We start from the raw sequence: 21,393 nt of genomic DNA on the forward strand, positions 1-21,393 counted from the left end.
GGTTATGGGTCAGGTGAAGAGCAAAGTCAAGACCCTAAATTTTAGGACATCAAAATTCCAGATCTTCAAAGATTTATTCAATAGGCACCCCTGGGAAACTGCCCTCGGGACAAGGGAGGAAAACCAGTCTGGTAGATCTTTAAGGAAGTTTTCTATAGAGCATAAGAGGTCTCAACTCCTTGGCATAAGATGAAAGGAGACTAGCATGGCTGAGTCAAGACCTGCTGGTCAAATTGAGGGCAAGAAGGAAATGCACAAGTAGTGAAAGAAGGGACAGGTATTCTGGGAAGAGTATAGTGATGCTGCTTAGTTATGTAAGGATGGGTCAGGAAGGTCAAGGTGCAGCTGGAGCTGATCTTGCCAAAGGATGGAAAGAATAATAAGATGGGCTTCTACAGGAATGCCAGCCAAAAAAAGGGAAGTTAAACAAAGCATACTGCCTATGATGAGCAAGAGTAGAGAACTGGTGACAACAGATGAGGAGAAGGCTGAGCTACTCAAAAACTGTTTTGTTTCAGTCTTAACTGTCAATCTCTTAACTTCTCTCACACATCTCGAGTGGATGGACAGCATGATGGGGATTAGGGGAACATCACCAGCAGCATGGTCAGCAGGTCAAGGGAGGGGATTCTTCCCCTCTACTCCGCCCTGGTGAGACCCTACCTAGAGTGCTGCATCCAGCTCCAGGCTACTCAGCATAGGAAAGACATGGACCTATTGGAGCAGGTCCGGAGGTGGATCATGAAGATGAACTGAAGGAATGAACACTTCTATGCAGAAAGGCTGAGAGAATTGAAGTTGTTCAATCTGTAGAAGAGAAGGGTCTTGAAAGACATTAAGCCTTTCAGTACTTAAAAGGGGCTTATAAGAAAGATGGGGACAAACTTTTTATCAGGGTCTGTTGTGATAGAATAAGGGGTAATGGTTTTACACTAAAAAAAGCTAGATTTAGACTAGATACAAGGAAGAAATTTTTTATGATGAGGGTGAAGAAACACTGAAACAGGTTGCCAAGAGAAGTGGTGGATGCCCCATCCCCAGTAACATCCAAAGTCAGGTTGGATAGGGCTCTGAGCAACATGAATTGGTTGAAGATGCTCCTGCTCGTTGCAGGGGGTTAAAACTAGATGGCCTTTAAAGGTCCCTTCCAAGCCAAACTATTGTATGGTTCTGTCTCTCACACTCACTTTTGATAGACAGAGGAAGTTGGTGCTATTGGTACATTTTCATCCCTACAGATAATATTCCTGTCTATTGACTGCATAAAAGAGGAGTTTGAAATAGTTTACTTTCAGCACATGTAATAAAAAGAAACTTGAGGAAGACATCTATATTTTTTATGAGTCATTGACAAGAATACAGAGAAAGTTTCCCTAATCTGAATTTGTCTGCCAGATTTACCACCCTTCAATCTTCAGGGGGTCTCTGGACTATTTTATCTATATTGCTCTCTCATTCACTGTCTCTCAATTTGAGGACCTTAGGAACACAGCACTACTTCTTTTGAGCATTCTGCCAGGGGCTATGTTCATCCCATTACATAGATCTGACAGGGGTTCTCAGTATTACTGCTTTAGATTTTGGGACAAAGTACTCTTATTGTAAGTATACTGAGAAGCAAATCCTCTTCTTGTACTGCATTGATGTAAATAGAAGGCATCTTTGGGAAAAAAATTCTAATCATTAAGTTATAAAAGATCAGGTTAGTACGAATTAAATGATTTTTTTTTTCTCATTACATTTAAACTATTTTTATCCTGGAATATAATTCACAATGCACCCTCCAAAATACTCATCATTCTGTAATATATTCCAGCCCCAGGTAAAAATATATGTACCACATTAGGTATATGTCTCCTGTCATATTTAGAGAGCCTTGTTTGAATCTAAGTCCTTGAACTAATGTGAGTGTTTGAGTGCCTGATTGGCTTTAAGGATTTATTTCCACTTAGCTGAAAAGCTCCTTAATTAAGTTCTAACCAAATTCACCATAGAAGGGTTAAATGAGGTAAAAAGGAACATTAATTTCAGTAATTATTCTCTTGCCTGTAACCCTAACATTGGAACCAAATGCATTATTGGTAAAATGATTTCACAGTGCAAACCATCAAATAAGAATGATAGTCACTAGAGAACATAATTAAACTTTATGTCTAAAGCTTACAGTACTAGCTTGCTAAGCAAAAGTTAGGAAACAGCAATGAAGGAATTTGCTCTTACTAGGGTAAATAAAATCCTAAAAATAATTTGGAAAGAGTATTACATACAGGAATTAACAATGAGATATGAAGCTCAAAAACTAGCTGATAAATTTTCATATGTTTTACCCATAAATAACTATAGATCACTTTGAAGTGTGTGCTAGTAATCACTTGTTAGAGTAGTTCATATTGTAGTCAGCAATAACAGATTCAATATTGTTAGTGGAAGTAAATGAGAAGATGGAAAGATAATATCCTGGTGTGATTGGATCAGGGAATGAGATGATAGTAGGAGAGAGGAAAAGTCAGTCCTCAGACATGCACTACAGAATCCATCTAAAAGTGAATGAGATGCTGACTGTGGATCTAACCAGAAGGATAACTTACATGTGGCTCTTTGGTGGGCTTGTTTTTGCATGTCTTCAGAGAAACTCCTGCTGTGTCTGTATAGAAAGATGGTCTGATCTAGTGCAATGGGTCTTCATGCCAAAAAGCATCAAGACCTACTTGTGCTTATCTGTGCCTTTTCTGTTGGTACCTCTTACTGTTCAACCAGATCTGCAAATATTCCTGCTAATTAAACCGATCTCATCCATTGCTGGATAAAAGTATCCATTTGTGGATATTTTCCATTTTGAAAGATCCATTTGCGCTGCTCATGAGAATCCACCAAACAAAGTTCAATCAGCTGTATTTTGTGTAGGCCATTTCCATAGTGGAGAGGACAGAATGTGCACTTTGTGACAGAAACTCCTCTGAAGGCCTGAGCTATCGCAACATATGCCTCATTTGACCACCTATGTTTCTATCAGTTTTGACAAACTTATTGTCATATGTTCCAACAAGCTGGCTGCACACTGTGTCGTTTGATTAGATGTGTTTGGTGACACTTTGGAACACAGAGCAATTTACTAAGTAAAAGCAACACATTTGAATGATAAAAACCTTGGGGCAGCGACTGTATCTTCACTTTATGTTCTTATATTACCTCACTCGTCAGGGTGTTGGGCTCTTCTTTAGATCAAAAACATCACCTCATATATTTTATTTCTTTTTCCTTCTTATTTAAGCCACTAAAAGAGAAGAAACTGGTATTATAGATCCTGTGCAAGACTAGCTCCTTTCAAAACTTTCAGTACTTTTTGTAATCTTATTTTAAAAATATTTAAGACTTTTCCACGTATTTTTAAAGCCCATCTCACCACTTTGTTTTGATTTCTTCTAACTGTAGCAGGCAGAATACAAAATCACCTCCATTTTAATGAAAAGAGCAAGTCTGAACTATCCCAGAATTCTACAGGTGAGTCCAAAACCTGGCTTCAAACTTTCTTCAATACTGGCAGCACACTTTCAGAGTAACAAAAATGATAGTAGAAATGTTCAGACATAGATTTTACATAGACAGATTTAGACTTCTTATGAAACTTCACCTTTACCAAGATATCATTTTACAAATAAATAAATGAAGGCCGAGATGGAGTGAATTCTGGAAAGAGAAGGGAGGAGGCTGAATCAACACTTACATGTATATGCTTAGTTATCACCTCTAACTTTCTGTACACCCATTGAAAGAAAGATGCCAGACACCTGAATAAAGTCTAAATTTGATTTACCTGTATAATTGGTTGATTCTTGATAATTATGATAGCGCTGAGGGAACAACAGCTAACGGTAGCCAGGAATCTAGCAGCAACATTAAAACAAAATGCCTGCTCGAATTAAAGTAGGTTTAATAAATTACATTTCCTTGCAGTTTTGGTCAATCAGAAAAGGCCACAAAGGAATTTTGTAATCATCTGATCAAAACTTTTTGATAACACAAGACGGAGGACATCCAGATAAATTGATGAAATTGAGTTACTTTGACAAGAGCTATTTTATATAATCCACATTAAATGAAATTTATTACATTATCATTGCTCAATATTTTACGGAGTCCTGTATCCGTCATGCCAGTATTTTCCCTGGTACTAATGTCAGAATGACAGATTTTCTCGTTTATTCTTTCTAAATCCTAGCATGGCATCGTCTAGCTTGATGCTTCTTCATCTAGTGCTCCGAGGCCCATTAAAAATCAACATTAATTATTAGGAAAGTTTATGGCCATCACTTAAATGCCAGTCACCTGAACCAGCTGAGACAAAAATCTTTAGCTCTAGATTGTGTTGCTAAAGATCCTTCTAAAGTATTGGTAGAGTGGTACTTTACAATTATCATAACCATTATAGATGTGACTAAGTCATCTGGCTTTGTCCTAAGTATAGAACAGAAATTTGTGTTGAATAGTATTTTTTATATCACTGCTAACAAGTAAATAATTTCAATTTGGAGCAGAAGATACTTTATGTCCTCAATATACTTTCAGAAACTTTCTCGCCCTCACCTCGACCTTTTTACTTCCTTCATCACTTCTTTTCCAATTTCTTCACTTGTGATTTATAGTATTTACCATTCATTTTTCCTTTTTCCCCTTTATTATGAATTTAAGCCAGAGAGAATTGACTTTCCTTCTAAACAAGATTAGTGTTTATAACCTATTTGGTCTTTTTCAGTTCTGGGATTTGGGTTCTTAAACGATCAGCTAAGTGCTCTTTAAAATTTCTTAGGTCTTTCTCACATCTTTCCATTTCATTTCCTCCTCATAGCCTGTTTGTCAAGCTCATTGACCTTTATGAAACTAGATTCCTAAAAGAAGTGTATGTTACAGTTCGTTATTTATACAAATATATGCAAATATTTTATTTGCATTTACTAAATACAGTTACTTGACTTTTTTTCTTTTCCATATGTCCATGTGTTGATCATCATTATAATAATAACATATAGGTTAAAGATCAGCTTTTTAGAGATCCATATGTGGACGAAGTATTTTTGTGCTATTCTTGTCATAAAGGAGGCCCATAGAAGCAGCAAATTTGGATGGATGATCTGTTAATTTTAATTTCTGCATGCATGGGATTGGAGTAGCAGTTTATGTTCCAGTCTTTGGTTTATTTACAGGAAAAGATGAGCAGATGTCACTTTTTTTTCCCCCCAGAATAATTCACTCCTGCAATAACCTGGTTTAGCCTTTGATTATCAGAGACAATCCTCTGAGAACACATCTCAGTAAATTTTACTGATTTTTAAAAAGGTTATTTTCATTATTTTTTTTATTTTATTTAATTATTCTCCAGTTTTTTTCTTGCATTATTATAATGTGTTGTCTCCTTTGATGTTAGTGTCCTTTCTTCCCTCTATTTGGTTTATTCATCTCTCTCCTCAGTTAGGCAGCATTTCCTCCTGAAATAACAAAAGCAATAATGTGCTTCCTAAGCAAATTCATTGTGTCATGGAAAAAAGATGACCAAACTGTGAAGAGTGAAAGATGACCTAATTTTCCAATTTATAAAGACAAAGGTATTTTAGTCCTATCTAGCTCACTTTTTATTGCCACATGCTTAAAATATTATTTATTTGCCACCGGTAATTTGTATTTTGACCCCTTGAACTTACTGCTGTTGCAACCTGCAGTTCTTGAGGCTTTTACTAAGAGGGGGAGCTAAAAGTAAGTGCAAGGTCAAGATATGCAGTTCAGCCCACAGGTGTGTAACATATCACAGAGCTACAACTTGACACACTTCAGTTGCGATTCCGCAATTTAAAAGTTTTAATAGTTTTCTAGAAACTGCTCCTTGAAAAGGGAGAAGTGAACATGATGCAATTTTATAAGAGCAATCCCTTGCTACTCCTCTTTTCCACTCATACGTTTTGGAGTTGTGGGAGGCAACATTTAATGTTACCCTCTTAGCCATGTTCCAGATCATGTTAGTTTGTATTCATTCTTGTATCAAGTGTTGCTATGAACACGCATTTGAAAATTTGAAGTTGATCTTTAATTTCCTGGGAGTAGTAGTAGAGTAAAGCTTGTTTAAAAGGTTCTTTGTGTCAAGTGACAGGAAAGAATTTGAGAAGTGACATAAAGTATTTCAGAAACAGTGAGTGATAGATCAGATTTAGAATATTCAACATGCCCATGTCCACATGAAAAATTAGAAGTCTGTTTACAGCATTATAAAATTACATCATGTTCATTTCTCCCTTTTCAGGGAGCAGTTTCTAGAAAACTATTAAAACTTTTAAATTGTGGAATTGCAACTGAAATGTGTCAAGTGGAAAAACAAGCCTCTTAAAATACGCACCAACACACATACAATATGCTCATAGTGGTTTCATATTCTTTGGACTAGGTGAGTTAAACCAATACTGGAAATTGTTCTGGAGACAAGGAGAAATAGGACAATTGGATCATATGTTATAATTTTAATTTTGTGAAAAAAAATCCGTTGTTTTTCAATGTACTATTGGTTTAGCTTTTAAGGGTACCTTGTGCAAAAACAAAAAAGGAATTACATAAGAGAAAATTCTGTTCATTTCCTAGAAATAACAGAAAATTGCTATAGCAATTACTGTACACTTCTCACATGTTTTATGTTCACATTTTTTAGGCTATGACTAGCTGTTTTATATGTGTACTGTTGCAATTTATCATTATTTTCAAATTGAAGGCCAGAATTTTAATTTATTTTTTTTAACCAAGCAAAGGGACATTATCCTGTGCTAAATTCAAAATGGGAAGGAAATCATAATCTGACACAGGCTACTGAGAGCCAAGATTATGTCAATGAGTTGAATGTTGCATGTAACTCAGGCTCAAATGATATAAAAGTAATGCAGAACGCAGAAAGGATGGTCATTACAAGCTGATGAGAAGAATGAATTTTGCTCTGAAGACGAGATTAATCTGAATATTCTGGATTCCTTTTGAAAGGTGAAAATTACATTTAACCTTTCAGGCAATAATCTTGTATGCAAATATTGGTAACAATCAAAGAATCACAGAATATTCTGAGTCAGAAGGGACCCGCAAGGATCATCAAGTTCAACTCCTGGCCCTGCACAGGACCATCCCCAAGAGTCAAGCCATGTACCCGAGAGCACTGTCCAAACACTTCTTGAACTTTGTCAGGTTTGGTGCTGTAAGCACTTCCCTGGGGAACTTATGTGATTTAATAAATTGCATTGTTTTGCTCCTAAACATGATATTACTTTACCTTAGAATTTATCAATTAATTATGATTTGTTATTCACACAATCCAATCTAAGACTAGAGATTCAAGGCAGGTTCAGAATAAAAGCCATAGGTTTTTTGCTTCAGCTAGGTATGGTTTAGTGCCTTGCTGAATACCACAGATCCTAAATGGGAAGTGTAAATACATAGCAGTGGAATGTGACTTTTAAACATGAGTATTTAGGTGCCTGTTTTGAAGGAAGCGGCGCTCAAAATCCATCAACATGCTAAGAGCTGAAAACAAGCTGAGAAATGCTAACTACAAGCATAAGGTATGCTACAGGGTTGCAGTGGGTTTCTATCAATTCCCCTATACTTACACACTTAAAAGTCTAGAATTTCTGCTCTGCAATTAACTTTGACAATTGGAGTTTCTTGATTTTTTCGACCTTAGTGGGAGGAGTAAAATTCTGAAAACTTCTTTAAGAAATGAAAATTTCAAGTGGCTTGATGTCAATGCATCTAAATAGGAACACAACCTAATGCTTTAAAGTTAATATTTTCATAATTTCTGTATCTCAAGAATAGTAAACATAATGTATGCTTACATTACAATTAATATTAAAAAGATATTTTTAAATAATTTGCAAGAAATTTTGAAAAGCTCTTTTTGTAACACTGTTGAAGGGAAGTATTTCAGTCTTTATGAACCATTTCAACTGGATTGAAACTAAATGAGTAAAACTTCTGAATAAAAACAGTTTTGATCTTCTTACATTCCTGAGGAACCATTCTGCTCTAAAAGCAACATTTCCTGATAAATGAGTGAATGAGTGTTTAGTTTTTTTGGGAGGTTTGTTTTTGTTTGTTTGTTGCTTTGGGGGTTTTTTGTTTCTGTTTTATGCAAGAAACATTTTTTTTTTACTGTCCCATCACTTGTCTTAGTATGTTTGTTTGGTATTCACATGCATGTCCTCTACACTTCTCTAGATATTCCCTTGCAATTTAATTTGAGAAGATAAAGTGACCTCATCTTTTTAACGGCTTCTGGTGGAGCCTAATTATTATAAAATTGTAAGAACTGTGAAATGATAATTGATCTGGCTTACCTCCTTTAGTTTTCCCTTAGAGATATGTTAAGAGATGCTAATTAATGCATTTAAATAAGTAAGGGTAATAAATGAGTAATCTCACCATTTTTATTGCTGTCCTGGTGAGGCACAGATATGTTTTTGTTTTGCTTTTAAATATTTGTTTGTGCTATGAATGCCCCTTAAAGACATACAAGGCACATTGTATGCTCCCTCCAACACAAACATAGCTGATTAGCTTTGACTTAAAGCTCCACAGGAATCAATTGCTCAGCTACATTCTTGCATATTAATTACTGTTTTGAAGGTGCAGACAGTAAAAAATGAAAACAAGCTGAGAACCATAATAGATGCAGATTCTGGACAGATGCCTATTGTGCCAGATACACTTCGTGGATGTCAGTGGTATCAGAAGAATTATTATTTTTCCAGACGAGGGAAAGATATGAGCAAGAGAGCACTGTTCAAAAGTTATGCAGAAGCCAAGTGAAATGTAATTTTTCTCTGAATATTTCAGGGGACAACGTTTTGCTAACACAGCTAATTGCTGTATTTCCAAAAAGCTGATTATGTCACAGAGTTGCCCAAGGTAAAATATGTACAGATGTTTCATAACCTGCGGAACGGGTTCCTTAATCTGGCTTAATAATAGTTTATTGTAAAAGTAATTCCAGAAATACGAATTAAAGTACTTGTGAACAGACATAAAAGCAATCATAGCATCTAGCATTGCTTTGTCCCTATCACCTCACTATGTGAGGTAAAATTTGGAGAACCTGACCTTAAAATGACACCAAGTATTCCAGATCTACAGATTTAACAAAAAGATCCCAACCAAATGTGGCCTATAAACAACATTACATAATATTTGCCAGTCGTGTGAAGCTGGCACATGAAATATAATGTAAATCTGTGTTCAGTCTTGCCCAGTTCTTACTAGTTCATAGTAAACGGATGGTTTTGCATGAATGGTAACATTTTGCACAGAAGTAGGTATAAAACGTGCTGTTTATTCTGCTTCTTCTGTTCTTATAACTGGCATTTAAAAAGTGGAAAAGGCACCTGAATACAGAGATTTTAAAAAGGACAACAATGTCCAATATAATTTATCTTGTTCATTAAACAACACAGGCACAACTCCAGCCTGACTGCCCTAAAGGTTAATAGGGAATAATAATAATCTAAATGTAAATATTTAGGTTCTACATACCTATCTCATTTATTTAGGTAATATCTCATGTACTGCATGTATTAGCATCTCAGAACGCAGAACCAAAGAGGAATATGTTGGTTTTAATAACTTTTTGTGCAGTAGGAAATAGAATTATGACTGGTTCAAAACCATTTTTTTATTTGAATGGAATGTTTCAGAAAGTCTTTTGTTTCAAAATTTTTTTGGGATTTCAATTATCATTGCCATGTTAAATCAGTCATAAGAAAATGTTTCAATTAATTTGGGTTTGGGATTTTTTCTTCCTTGTCCATTTTTGAAACAGAAGCAAAGTTTGAAACAATGGAAAACCAGAGATGCTGAGTTTCTGCCAGATTAACTGCACCTTTTGTCTAAATATAATTAAAGAAGAATATGTTTCTTCATGATCTGGGTGAGGAATTTAAAGGCAGAATTTCATATTTGCCTGTGGTTTGGCATCATCTTTTTTTTTTTGTTACAAATCTAATCCTTCTGATTCCTTGCTTATTTGAATAAGACATCCATTGCACTGCATCAACCATTCCTCCTGCTTGAAAAATTACTTTTAAAACTTTAGTAATTAAAAAGTGTAACCTCTGAGAAGAATGGAAAGAACAATAACACAAGCATTAATGAAAAGCACTCCCTCTAACTGACATTATATGTCATAAATGCCAAAATCTGATACACTTCTGTAATTCCTTATGTAATTAAATGCTTAAGAAATATTCTGCAGTCATTGGACCATCATTAACAACTATGAATTAGGTGTCCCATGGGCTTTTTCCAAATTAAAGAGGGTTAAATTGCTAATTTACATGTTGATTAGCATTCGTTCTAAAGAATACCAAATGTAATTCCATAGCATCTAGCATTTAAAAATTTAGCTTATCAAGACAAGAAATTTAAAAGAGGCTCTGCATTATTTGCAAGATTTTTTTTTTTTGACAGCTAATGATGAATCTCATTATTCTAAGTAATGTGTAATTTAAAAAGGATGAATATTGCCAATTTATTTACTCTATCCTTGAGTAATAAGAAAGCAGCAAAGCATTGTCAGGGCAGCAGGTTTAGCAGGTGTTTATAAAGCGCACTGATCTGCACAGATTGGTAAGTTTAAAATAAAGAATTGTTTCTGGTGACATTTCTTTGGGATCTGTTACCTTGAGTCACTCCTAATCACTGTAGTGTGCTCAGTGGTATTTGATAATACTACTTCTGTTGTACTAGAGCTACTGTAGTACATGCACTTGCTCTAGTGCGCAATTGAAGCATTTCTGTGTAGCAGACCCATAAATACAAGCCTTCCCTCATAAAATTTAAGAAAATATTGCATAATATTAGAAAGCAAACATTCACTTTAAGGTAATTTCAAACTGGCAAAATAAATGTTCTAGTAAGTGAAGCCACAGAATTATCCTGTTGCTTATATCCTGCTTTTGTGAGTATGTTGTGCACCATTGCTTTGCTTAAATGCTGATGTCATCTTGTGTTGCTTTACGTTTACCTCTATTTACATGAATTTCTGTGATGTGACACGATCTGATTGTTTCCCTGAACAATCAACTTCAGCGTTTAAAAAATGCCGGATTGCAGGTGCTCTGAAGCACAACAGCTGTGATGCAAATATGTTTTAAGAAAAGCAGGATTTCTCTCTGCCTAAATAACAGAAAGAAGCATTCAGGACAAGAAAATTTTGGTCTTATATTATCTAGAAGTGGTACAAGATGAACAACAGCATTACATATTCCATTCTTTGGGGTTTTTTTCAGACCTCAGTCATTTGTATGTTGTGCAAGTCCTTTGTATTATTTTCAATACAACATTGTGTGCCAACATAATATTTGTGGTATTCTTGTTAACAGAATTAAACTTGTGGTCTATTCACTCAGATTCTTGGCTCTAAATGCAATGACAGACACTGGTGGCTATAAATGGCTGACATTGAGAATTTCCTACTGTGTTCCCCTTATTTCTCCAGGTCCTTCCTCTTATAACCCCTTTTTCTCCCTTTCTTGTCTTCTTATTTCTGAGTGATACTTCCATGCCTTTCAGTTCTTGCTGTTTCTGTCCATTACACCTCTTCCCATAAGTGCTTCCTAAACCCACCTCTTCTCCTTGTTTACCCCTCATTTCACATCATCAGTTCTTTTGCAGCCAACAGCTTCCTCCCCTACACAAAATGGGTTAATTTCTGAACTACAGTCCATCTTCAATACTGGGCCAGGGAGTTTTCCTCAGTGAAACAACATGAAACCTGAGATTAATGATTTTATTAAAGGGTAGATGTATGAAAGTATCAGAGTAGGCTGCCTGAACAGCATTGATTCCAATGCCTTATCACTTCTTTATTCTTTACTTTGCAAATACTATGTATTTTTACTGTCATTAAAGCTGGTGATCCATAAAGAAAATTTCAGCCCAATTGCTGGAAGCCACAGAAAACTTGTTCTTAAAATACAAAGTGTTTGGAAACCTTAATTATATGCGTCACAGTTAGTTCTGTATCTAACAATCCAGTAGAAATCATGGGGTAAACTAGTTTGTAATCAAAACTAATTTAGAAACAAAAAGGATAAATAAAAGGAGTCAATTCACATGAACAAACTCTGAAAGAGTGAGAAAAACTTTTAAAGTTAATTATGGAATAGGCAGTGTGAGAAAAGGGTAACTATTCAGCAAGAAATTATCAAAAACTTGCTCTTTGGGAACAGTAACAGTCAGAGTGGAAGTAATTTTTGGGAATATGAACAAGAACACACACTGAAAAATCAATGTATAATAAAAAGCTAAGAAAGTGTGAAACTATTACAGATATTAGAAAATGTAATAAATGTCATAGGCATAAGCAACAATAAGAAAATCACTGATTTCACAGTGAGCAAGAGAACAGTGTGTCTTTAAAGCAAAAAGACACTGAAACAATAGGATAGACTATAGCAACGAATTCTTTGTTTTCAGCTTTGGTCTTCACCTTAAAAAAAACCCCAAGACTTATGCCAGAAATGTAAAGAGTATACTATTTCCAAGGGAAGAGAAAGATGTGCTTAAAAGGAAAGAGAAGAGAAAATTGAATTGATAAATATATGGTAGAATAATGAATAAAATAACAGTTAAGAACTCCTCAGCATCAAAACTCCCCAAATTCAAGAGAAAATAAATATTGTGATGAAGCAGAAGTGTCTGACAAATGGTATACTGGCACAGATGATCATTCTAAATAATTGTCTAATGGGTATAGTTAAAATATAAACTGGTAATAAATTTGCCTAAAGTAAAAAATAAACAAGCAGTTCACTGAAATTAAAGAATAATTTGTGGAAAAAATCTGAGAAACTGTTGACTGTATCAAATCATAATGGGAATATTTTGATGTATGTGTCAGGCGCGTTTAATCTGGTTAGAAATACGTATGGTAAATGTTCTGAAAATGGGAAAAATAAATAATAATAACTTTCATCTCTAAGCCCCTTCTCTTGTAAAACATATGAGCATCCTTCATTTTATGCATTTGAATAATTTTATTTATTTATTTTTGTGGGACTGCTTATAGGCATACCTCTTAGAAAGGTCACCATTGTTCTCAGGACTGGACCTAATTTTACACCCTCCAAATCACACCCAGATAAAAATCTGTGGATATGATAGTTGCTTTTGAGCATAGCAATCCATTGGTATCTAAAAAATAACTACCACACATACAAAATTCCTGTATCAGTTGAAGTCCACTTATAAACCAGCCATTTGAGGGAATCTAACATCATATTACTGTATCTGCTGTTTGATTCCTTTTCTTTTGCTTTTAATCTTCCTGAGGGTGTGAGGAATGTGAAAGTTTTGTTACAAATATACATGTATTTCTTAACAAGCATTAAGCTAAGGTGATTTTTGTGAGTTACAGGAGCAGAATGCTGATGACTGAAGACCGCACCTCTTACTGAGAGCAAGAAATTCTGAGGTCTTTGGCCACTTAGATTATTTTCTGAGAAAGCTGTAGAGAGTACAGACCCCACGTGCAAAACTGGGCATTAAAAAAGCAGACCCTTTTTAAAGGCCAGTGTCTTGATGCAAAAGTGCAGAAGCAGGGCCTACAGGGAAGGACCTCAGCCTTGTCCACATGGTAGTAAAAGAGGGACAGTGGGTCCACTTATGTATTTATGGAAAAAAGTAGAGATCAAATAACCACACATAGTGAGGAATCTTCAAGCTGGTATAGTACTTTCTGTTTGATTCTTATGTTACTTCATCCAGAAGAAGGTTTCTTGGTGTGTTTGCCTAATTTCCCAGATCCTAAGGTGAAATCCCTCAGATATTGCCAGACCAATTTCCTTTCCTCCATATGAAAATTGTTTGGGCAATAGAGGTTTACCTTAGAGCCAAAAGTCATGACTTCATTTTCATCCAATAAACATGGAGTTGCTGGAAAAAAACCACCCTCAAGATGAACAAACAAGATCTCAGCATTACACTTATTCCTGAAGCTTTCTCTATGTTAACTTATCAGCACATTTTCTGGTAGCAGCAACGTTAGCTAAAATGCAAGTATGTTTGCTAGCTTTGATGTTTAACAGGAGCTAAATCTCTGCCTGAATTAGAGTTTAAATCCACAAGCACCATAAAGGCTTAACAGTAAGTGCCCACAGCTGTACACACTAAATCAGACTCTCATTCCAGAAATATATCCAAATGTATGGATATAAATACTAAAATACAGGTATGTGCATGCAAAATAGAGTAGGCTGAAAGTTCTGTTCACCTACTTACACAGTGCTGCCTGCATCAAGAACACTAAAATTTATGTTGTGGGGAGGTTTTTTGTGGGTTTGTTTGTTTGTTTGTTTTTTGTTTTCATTTGTTTGGTTTGGGGTTTTTTGGTTGTTGGTTTTGGTTTTTTGTTGTTGTTTTGTTTTGTTTTTTATCACATGAGATAATGTGATGTATTTAGACAACAAAACTAAGACTTGTTTTGTTGTCAGAAACCCCAAGATGGCAATACAGTCTTGTTTTTCTTTGCTGCTTATTTCTATTATTTTTATTATTATTATCATCACGATTATTATATTGCAGTACAGATTTGTGATTTTCTCATTTGCTGACATCTAAAAGCCTTGCTGATTGCTAAGGATTATTTATACAAAAAATTGAAAGCTCGAACTACTTTGATGTCAACTGAATGGATGAATGTAATGCATGACCTGGAGTTATTAAAAGATTCCATTTAATAATGTCAACCAAATAGACACCTCTGCTCAAGTTAAGCTCCCTTTTAAAGATGTGTATGACTTAAAAACCCTGTTAAAAAAACTATACTTACACATTATTGTCAGCTTAGCATGCAGCATACTTCCACATATATTATATCTTGGTTATCTATATCTTAATCACTTTTGAATGAATTTGCACCAGGACCCTCATACTTTTCAGTGTTGAGATAGCTTTGACAGCACCAAGGTACTCAGTTCTGATGCAGTTAACTTTTGTTGCAGAGAATACGGTGAGCAAGTGATAGAAAGCATTGTTCACCTTGATGCTTGATGAGAGATACCACAGATTTTTCAGTGTTACTCCCTGTGACTGCTGCACAGGGCTTTATAAAGTCATAAGAAAAAAATGCAGAGACAAAAAACTGTGATTTCAAGTGGGTTAGTTGGTATGTGCTGGGCCGATGAGACATGTATGCACAGGGCAGTAGGGTGTCCCAGGACTCCCATACTCCTGCCCCAGCCTTGTTAAGTATCAGGTTTAACAGAGAGCTCAGGCAAAGATGGATGGGAGTACAGCCTTTCACTCAGAGAGATTTTCCGAGTTCATTTTATCCAGTCCTGCACTGAAAGAAATGAATTTCCAATAGCAGGTAATACCAATGAAAAATTCTTATAGACTAGTGTGTCAAGAAAGACGCTGACAAGACAACCAAAAGAAATAAGAATTACTTAATACTCAGACACTTTTACTCAAAAATATATAAATAGTATTAGAATTGTCCAGGGTCATTACAGTGTTACAGAAGATAATGAGGACATAGGTATTGATTTTTGATGATCTGTCACAATTTTATGCAGGTATATGTGTATATGTACACATACATACGTTGTATTTTTATAACCGTAAGTACGAAGGTATGTAGCATGAAGAGAGAGAGGTAAAGTCAGTCTGAGTGTACTGCTTTAGAATAATATCTAACACAGAAAAATAGCAGAAAAACCACTTATGCAAACAAGGCCATATTGTCATCATAACATTTTGCAGCCTCTGAGGACGGGGAAGGCAGTGGCTGGTACGCCAACTGCTTGGTCCAGAACTCAGGACTTCCTACTGAAACAACTGGATGAAATAATTGATAAGAAAATTGATCATAAATATAATTTTATAAAACCATATTTGGAGATTAAAGCCATAATTCTTTAATAAAATCTGTTTTCTCTGGAAGACAAACAAAAAGACTTATGTCTAAGTACTCCATGCAATATCTTTTTTTCTGCCTTTCTATCTTCTTTAAACATTGTTTTGAAGTTGAAACATTTAAATGAAAAATCACATGGGGGGACTACATCATATTGTTACTGAGATGTAAAGAGTCTCTCATTTTAATTTAATCTCCATTAGAAGAATGATATTTAGAACATATGCGTGCAGACTACTAAAGCTACCCTCATTACTGCTGGGTAATATATGCCCAGAGACATACCTTCAGAGAAAGATCTTCTAGTGGCTACTGTACCTCCCAGAACAAACATTTTGAAACCAAGCTAGCTAAAATCACAGAAAACCATAAATTAAATTGTTTTCTTTGAAGATTACTCTGATAAAAGTATGAAGAGTAAAGGCTTTTCTGTGACTGACTATAAAAGGCAGAGAAAAGGGTACACCCACACTATTCCTAGAGGCAAACTAATGCTGTTTCCAGACTTGGATGAGCAGTCAAGAAGTGAGAAGGGAGAAGAGACTGAATTACCCTGTCACATCAGGAGGGTAGCTAGCTAATCCTGCACTAACTGAGCTTCTGAACTACATCTGAAAGGGCAGGATGGGGTGAACTTGGACTGCTGGTTGATATTCTCTATGTGTCGTGCATTTCTTGCAGACTCTTAGTTTCCAGTGCTATACCTGGCAGCTTTTAAAGCACTAAATTTATCTGAAAACTAAGAAGAGTTTTATTGCTTAAACACTCCCTTTTATAACAGAAACCTGCCCAAACCTCCCTTGCCCAACAAGGCAATCATAGATGGTGCACGAAGCAGTCTGTTGGATTTAGCATAAACTGCTCTTTGCACAGGGAGTGTGTGAAGAGGGGAGGGCACAAGTGACTCCATTTGAGTCTAGATGTATTTCTAATGACTTAAAAAACAGCTGAAGGGTGAAAAAATCATTTGTGTAGCAAATGGAGATTTATAGGGATTAGAGTAACATGTTTAGGATCTGGAAAAGCATTTGGTTTGTATTATTATAGACATTTTTACGGATTAATTAGTGGAATGGTGATGTGAGGAATTGCTTTTGATTTAACACATAAATGCATAACTCCAGTTTGGGAGTGATGGAACAGAAATGTCCCAATATTACCCCTGGGCAGCTGATTCTGGGCTGCTCGAATTCAGCAGGATGGATGGGCAGAGTTTAGGCAGTTTGTTAATGAAGTGCTGTGATAGATGCATATGGAAAATTCCAGGGTGATTTACATCCTCTGTGATACTGCAGAAGATGATAAGACCGCTTACAGGTAGAGTGAAGAGCTTTTTCTTTAGCACTGCTTATTTTACTCAACATTATTATTTCCAATCCTCTGTCAGAAACACCTGCAACTTCTAGCTGCTTCACATATTTGTAAGGTACTTCCTGCCCCCTGTGCAACCAAAAGTGTGATCAACAGAAGACACTAATTTGAATGTGCACAATACCTGAGCACTTGAACTGTGTAATGAAAACACAAGAAGAAATATAGAACAGAAAGATACACTGTGGAATTCAGTTACATGCTATTAACATGTTAGGTTAGCAGATAGGATCTGTCACATCAGAGGTTCAGAAATGTTAATTCCTGAGCTTTGCAAACCATTTTCTTCAAATTCTGAAGTCCTGATATGAATTAATTGCATTTTCCTTACATATTATCAACTGAAATACGGATTTTGCTAAAAATGGAGGAAAACTAGGATATAGGAAAGAAGGATAATAAGCACATATGAATAATATATACCTACCACATAAAGGCCTGACAAAATTACACAAAATTAATGACAAAAAGTTAGTATCTATTATCTTTTCCCAAGAATCCAACATCTTGTCCAAGAGTAGGGATTATTTTATATCATGTTCTGCATGCAAGGGAAAATGTATTTCACCCTGTGAAACATTATGAGACGCAGATTTTAACTTCAGAAATATAGGCTTTTTTTAAACAAATAAACAAACGAACAAACGAACAAACGAACAAACAAACAAACTAACAAAAACCAACCCCCCCCTTTTCTGCCCTTGAAACAGCACAACCAGTTTGAAACAGCATAGTGATACACCTTCTGCATAAAAAAGAGAGAACTGGCTATTCATGGAAGTGGTCTTTCCCCCCTTCTCTGGTTTATAAGTAATTCCACATTTAAATATATCAAATTAATTGTGGATAGTGGTATTAAGCATGTATTTAAAATTGTGGATGGAGGTCTTTCAGTCAGAGTGGCTTAAAAGAAATTATGGTGAAGACTAAAACAATGACTATTTCCCATTTTATTTTAATGGAAAGTAGCATGTTAAAGGTGAAAATATCAAATGATGAATTGTCTTCTACTTGAGTGAATTTAGAAACCCCCCATAATCAATGAGGAAGGAAGACAGACCGCTGTAACATGCAGAGATATTTGTCAGGTTTACCTGTTTGTGAGCATGGTCATAAGAATTGATGTGGTTGTCAAATTCCTGGTGTTTGTGGTACTGTTTGTCACATAGTTCACAGTAGAAGTTAGCCTTCACATCCTCCAGAGCCTTGGCTGCAGCTTTCTCCTTCTCAGCATAGTCCTGCAAAGGCAGAAGCAAATGGAGACCTTTCACTAGAGATTATGATCTCAAGCTTCAGCAACTTTTTTTATCATCTACACTAAAAACACTAGACTGACTAGGATGGCTAGAACACCAAGGTCCATCCTGTACACACTTAGAAGGCTTTGGTCTTAAATTGAATTTAATAAAATAATTGTGTTTTTTGAGGAATTATTCTTACTACTTGCTGTAGGTACTGCAGTAAGAAAAGTAGAGAGGAATGGGAAGCAGAGGAATACCATCAGGATATTGCCTAGATCCTGGGCAGGAAAGCTGAGCAGTCAAGAACAATTAAACAACCAGGGTTAGTCTGTTAATCTTTACATCAGTCCCAGGTTGAATGAACATGTGTGTGCTCCTTAGGTACTATTGCTCAGAAGAAATAAGCTGTCTGCTAAGGCAGACTTTCTTTTGTGTTCTGCTTTCTATTCTCTATGAAATATTCAGCCAGCCCAGGCAGCAGATTGCTGTGGCTCTCTGAGATTTCCCTGGAGCAGAGCCACCTCTGCAAGAGCCTTTTACATGCCTTCCTTTCCTTTCCCAACATCTGCATGAGGGGACACACCATCCAGCCCATCCAAAATGAAAGTAACTGTCACCTGTCTGACGCAGACCACAACCACTGACAAGAGCACTAGCTTACATCCAGGCTCAGGAAAACACAGTTGAAAACAGGGAAAACACAATTAGTTTCTACATAGACACCCTCCATATCTCCCCAGCGACTCAAGTGAGTCAAATACTTTCATTTCAACACATAATAATAGGCAGAAAGAGAAAACTTAAAACATAGGAGCCAAAAGTTACTGAGCTCAAACTAATGCAATTTATAAATAAAGGACCTGATAGGCAAAATTGGCAGCAGTCTTTGTCAACCTTATTTCTTTTACAAGTCTTTCATTATATTGGTACTATTATGACACTTCCTTAAACATTTTACACTAGAGCTAAAGAGCAAGCTTCTGATGTGGAAAATGAGAAAAAAAATTTGGTAGAAGCTATTTATTTTATATTCATATTGACAAGTTGATATTACCTGAGTGTATGTAATATATTGCCAGGGTTTGCAGTAATTCATCATTTGCTGTATCATTTTACTCACCCAAAGAAATTGGTACTTTCTGCTACCAGACTTCCCACTCTATACAGTCAGTGTTGTCTGCTGTCTATCTGCTTTCACCACCCTTTGCATGACAAACTCAGAGTACACCAAACCCAGGACATACTGCACATCTGGGACAGTCTGTTCTTAGCACATCAGGGACCACAGCAAGGTGTAGGCAACTATTTGGACATGGCAGATCAACACAAATATATATTTTGGGCCCTTCAGAGGGGAAGGACTTTCTTAATGAGTGACAATGTGTTTCGAGTCTGAGACTTGGCCACAGAGCTGGGATGATGGTTGTCAATATGACACGCCAAACATTTCATAGCTCGGTACTGTGAGTCCTGCTCTGCCCTGGTCTTTACAACCTCACATTGATATAATTAGATCTTTCTACACCATAGTTTTAGAAGCTGCCGTCGCTAGTGAGATTAACTTCATCTAAACGAGGCTGTCTAGAAGCTAGGTGTATGGTAGAAGGCAGTGTCCTAAGCTTCCTCTGTAAGAAATAGAAAAATGCTATACATTGCCAAAGGGTTATTAATCCCATCTATTTCAAAAATCCATTTTAGGATGAGATGAAATTCTCCAGAGGTTCTATCTCTCTCCACTGACCACTGCAAGGCTCTGAATTACTAACCTGGCCTACATCCTTAATTCTTAGGTTGCTGAACTCAGAGGTAATAAATTCTAAATTTATTTCTTTATATTCATTTCTAAATCTCCCCATGAAACTTGCATGAACTGAGCTACTTGAAGACAGGAGGTCGAAAAGGAACATTGTGCCTGGAATTTTGATCTTATTTTATTTACATCTTATAAATGATTTTATTTACATCTTATAAATGATGCCAATGACATGCCAGTACCTCCCACAGGACAAATATCCAAATAAATCTCTTGGAAGCATATGGCTCAGATGGGTTAGTGCAGTGTGGTATACTCAGACTGGCCAGTTGTGAAAACAACAAGCTTGAGCTAACATTTCTCCATTTGAGAGACTGCTCAATTATTGTAGTTAATATTTGATTGTATCAGGAAGAAATATTCTCGCAATCAAATAGTTAAATAGCCTTCATTAGTTATTTAAATTTACATTAGTTATTTAAATTTACAAAGTCTATTAAAAAGTGATACTTTTCAGCTTATGCTTCCGACCCATTGTTTTGCTAGCATTAATTATTCACCAGGCCTTTGATATAATTAAAATGCATAAATTAGAATGTGGATGCAATAGTATTAATTATGCAGATATGTCTTCCCTGAAAGTCAAATGTTCAGGGCAACATATTTTCATTCTAAACTGGTAAAAATGTAAGTTTTGCACTCACTGGAAGCCAGTGAGACAATAATTGTTTCTTTTTGGGGAGTGTTCTTTTCCCTGGGTCTCAGCTGTCAATTAAATGTTTACAACCTGCTCCATCTTTACTTCTGCTGAAAGAGAAGACTAATTGTTTGAGGTGAACACTCTGTGTGCTTCACTCTCTGTGAAGCACAACTGAAACTGCTGCTCATGAGCATTCCAAACTGCCAACTTTATCTTTCTCAGCAGAAATTAATACAGTTCCCTTCACATAAAGATGTTTTAAAATAGCAACAAGGCAGCTCCCAGGTGCATCCTAAGATAATCACAACTACCTCCATTGCCTTATTGCTTAATTATGCTTGTCTACCATGGCAAAAGATATAATTTCCTGCTTGCTTATCGATCAGATGCA

General features: G+C 35.9%; 1 protein-coding gene across 1 annotated transcript in view; it reads right to left on the reverse strand.

Moving 5' to 3' along the window:
- The window catches only part of ZNF804B (zinc finger protein 804B), a 36,609-nt gene extending 16,153 nt beyond the window's left edge, over window positions 1-20,456 (reverse strand). The window contains exons 1-2 of the mRNA XM_051802118.1: window positions 20,291-20,456; window positions 18,403-18,578 (exon numbers count right to left, since the gene is read on the reverse strand). Coding sequence (XP_051658078.1) covers window positions 18,403-18,578; window positions 20,291-20,456 — 342 coding nt within the window. The remainder of the gene's footprint in view (window positions 1-18,402; window positions 18,579-20,290) is intronic.
- Between the last annotated feature and the right edge of the window lie 937 nt (window positions 20,457-21,393).

The sequence above is a fragment of the Manacus candei genome, unplaced genomic scaffold (genome assembly GCF_025592945.1).
Source record: "Manacus candei isolate 608988 ecotype Guabito, Panama unplaced genomic scaffold, ASM2559294v1 h1tg000056l, whole genome shotgun sequence".
NCBI lineage: Eukaryota > Metazoa > Chordata > Aves > Passeriformes > Pipridae > Manacus > Manacus candei.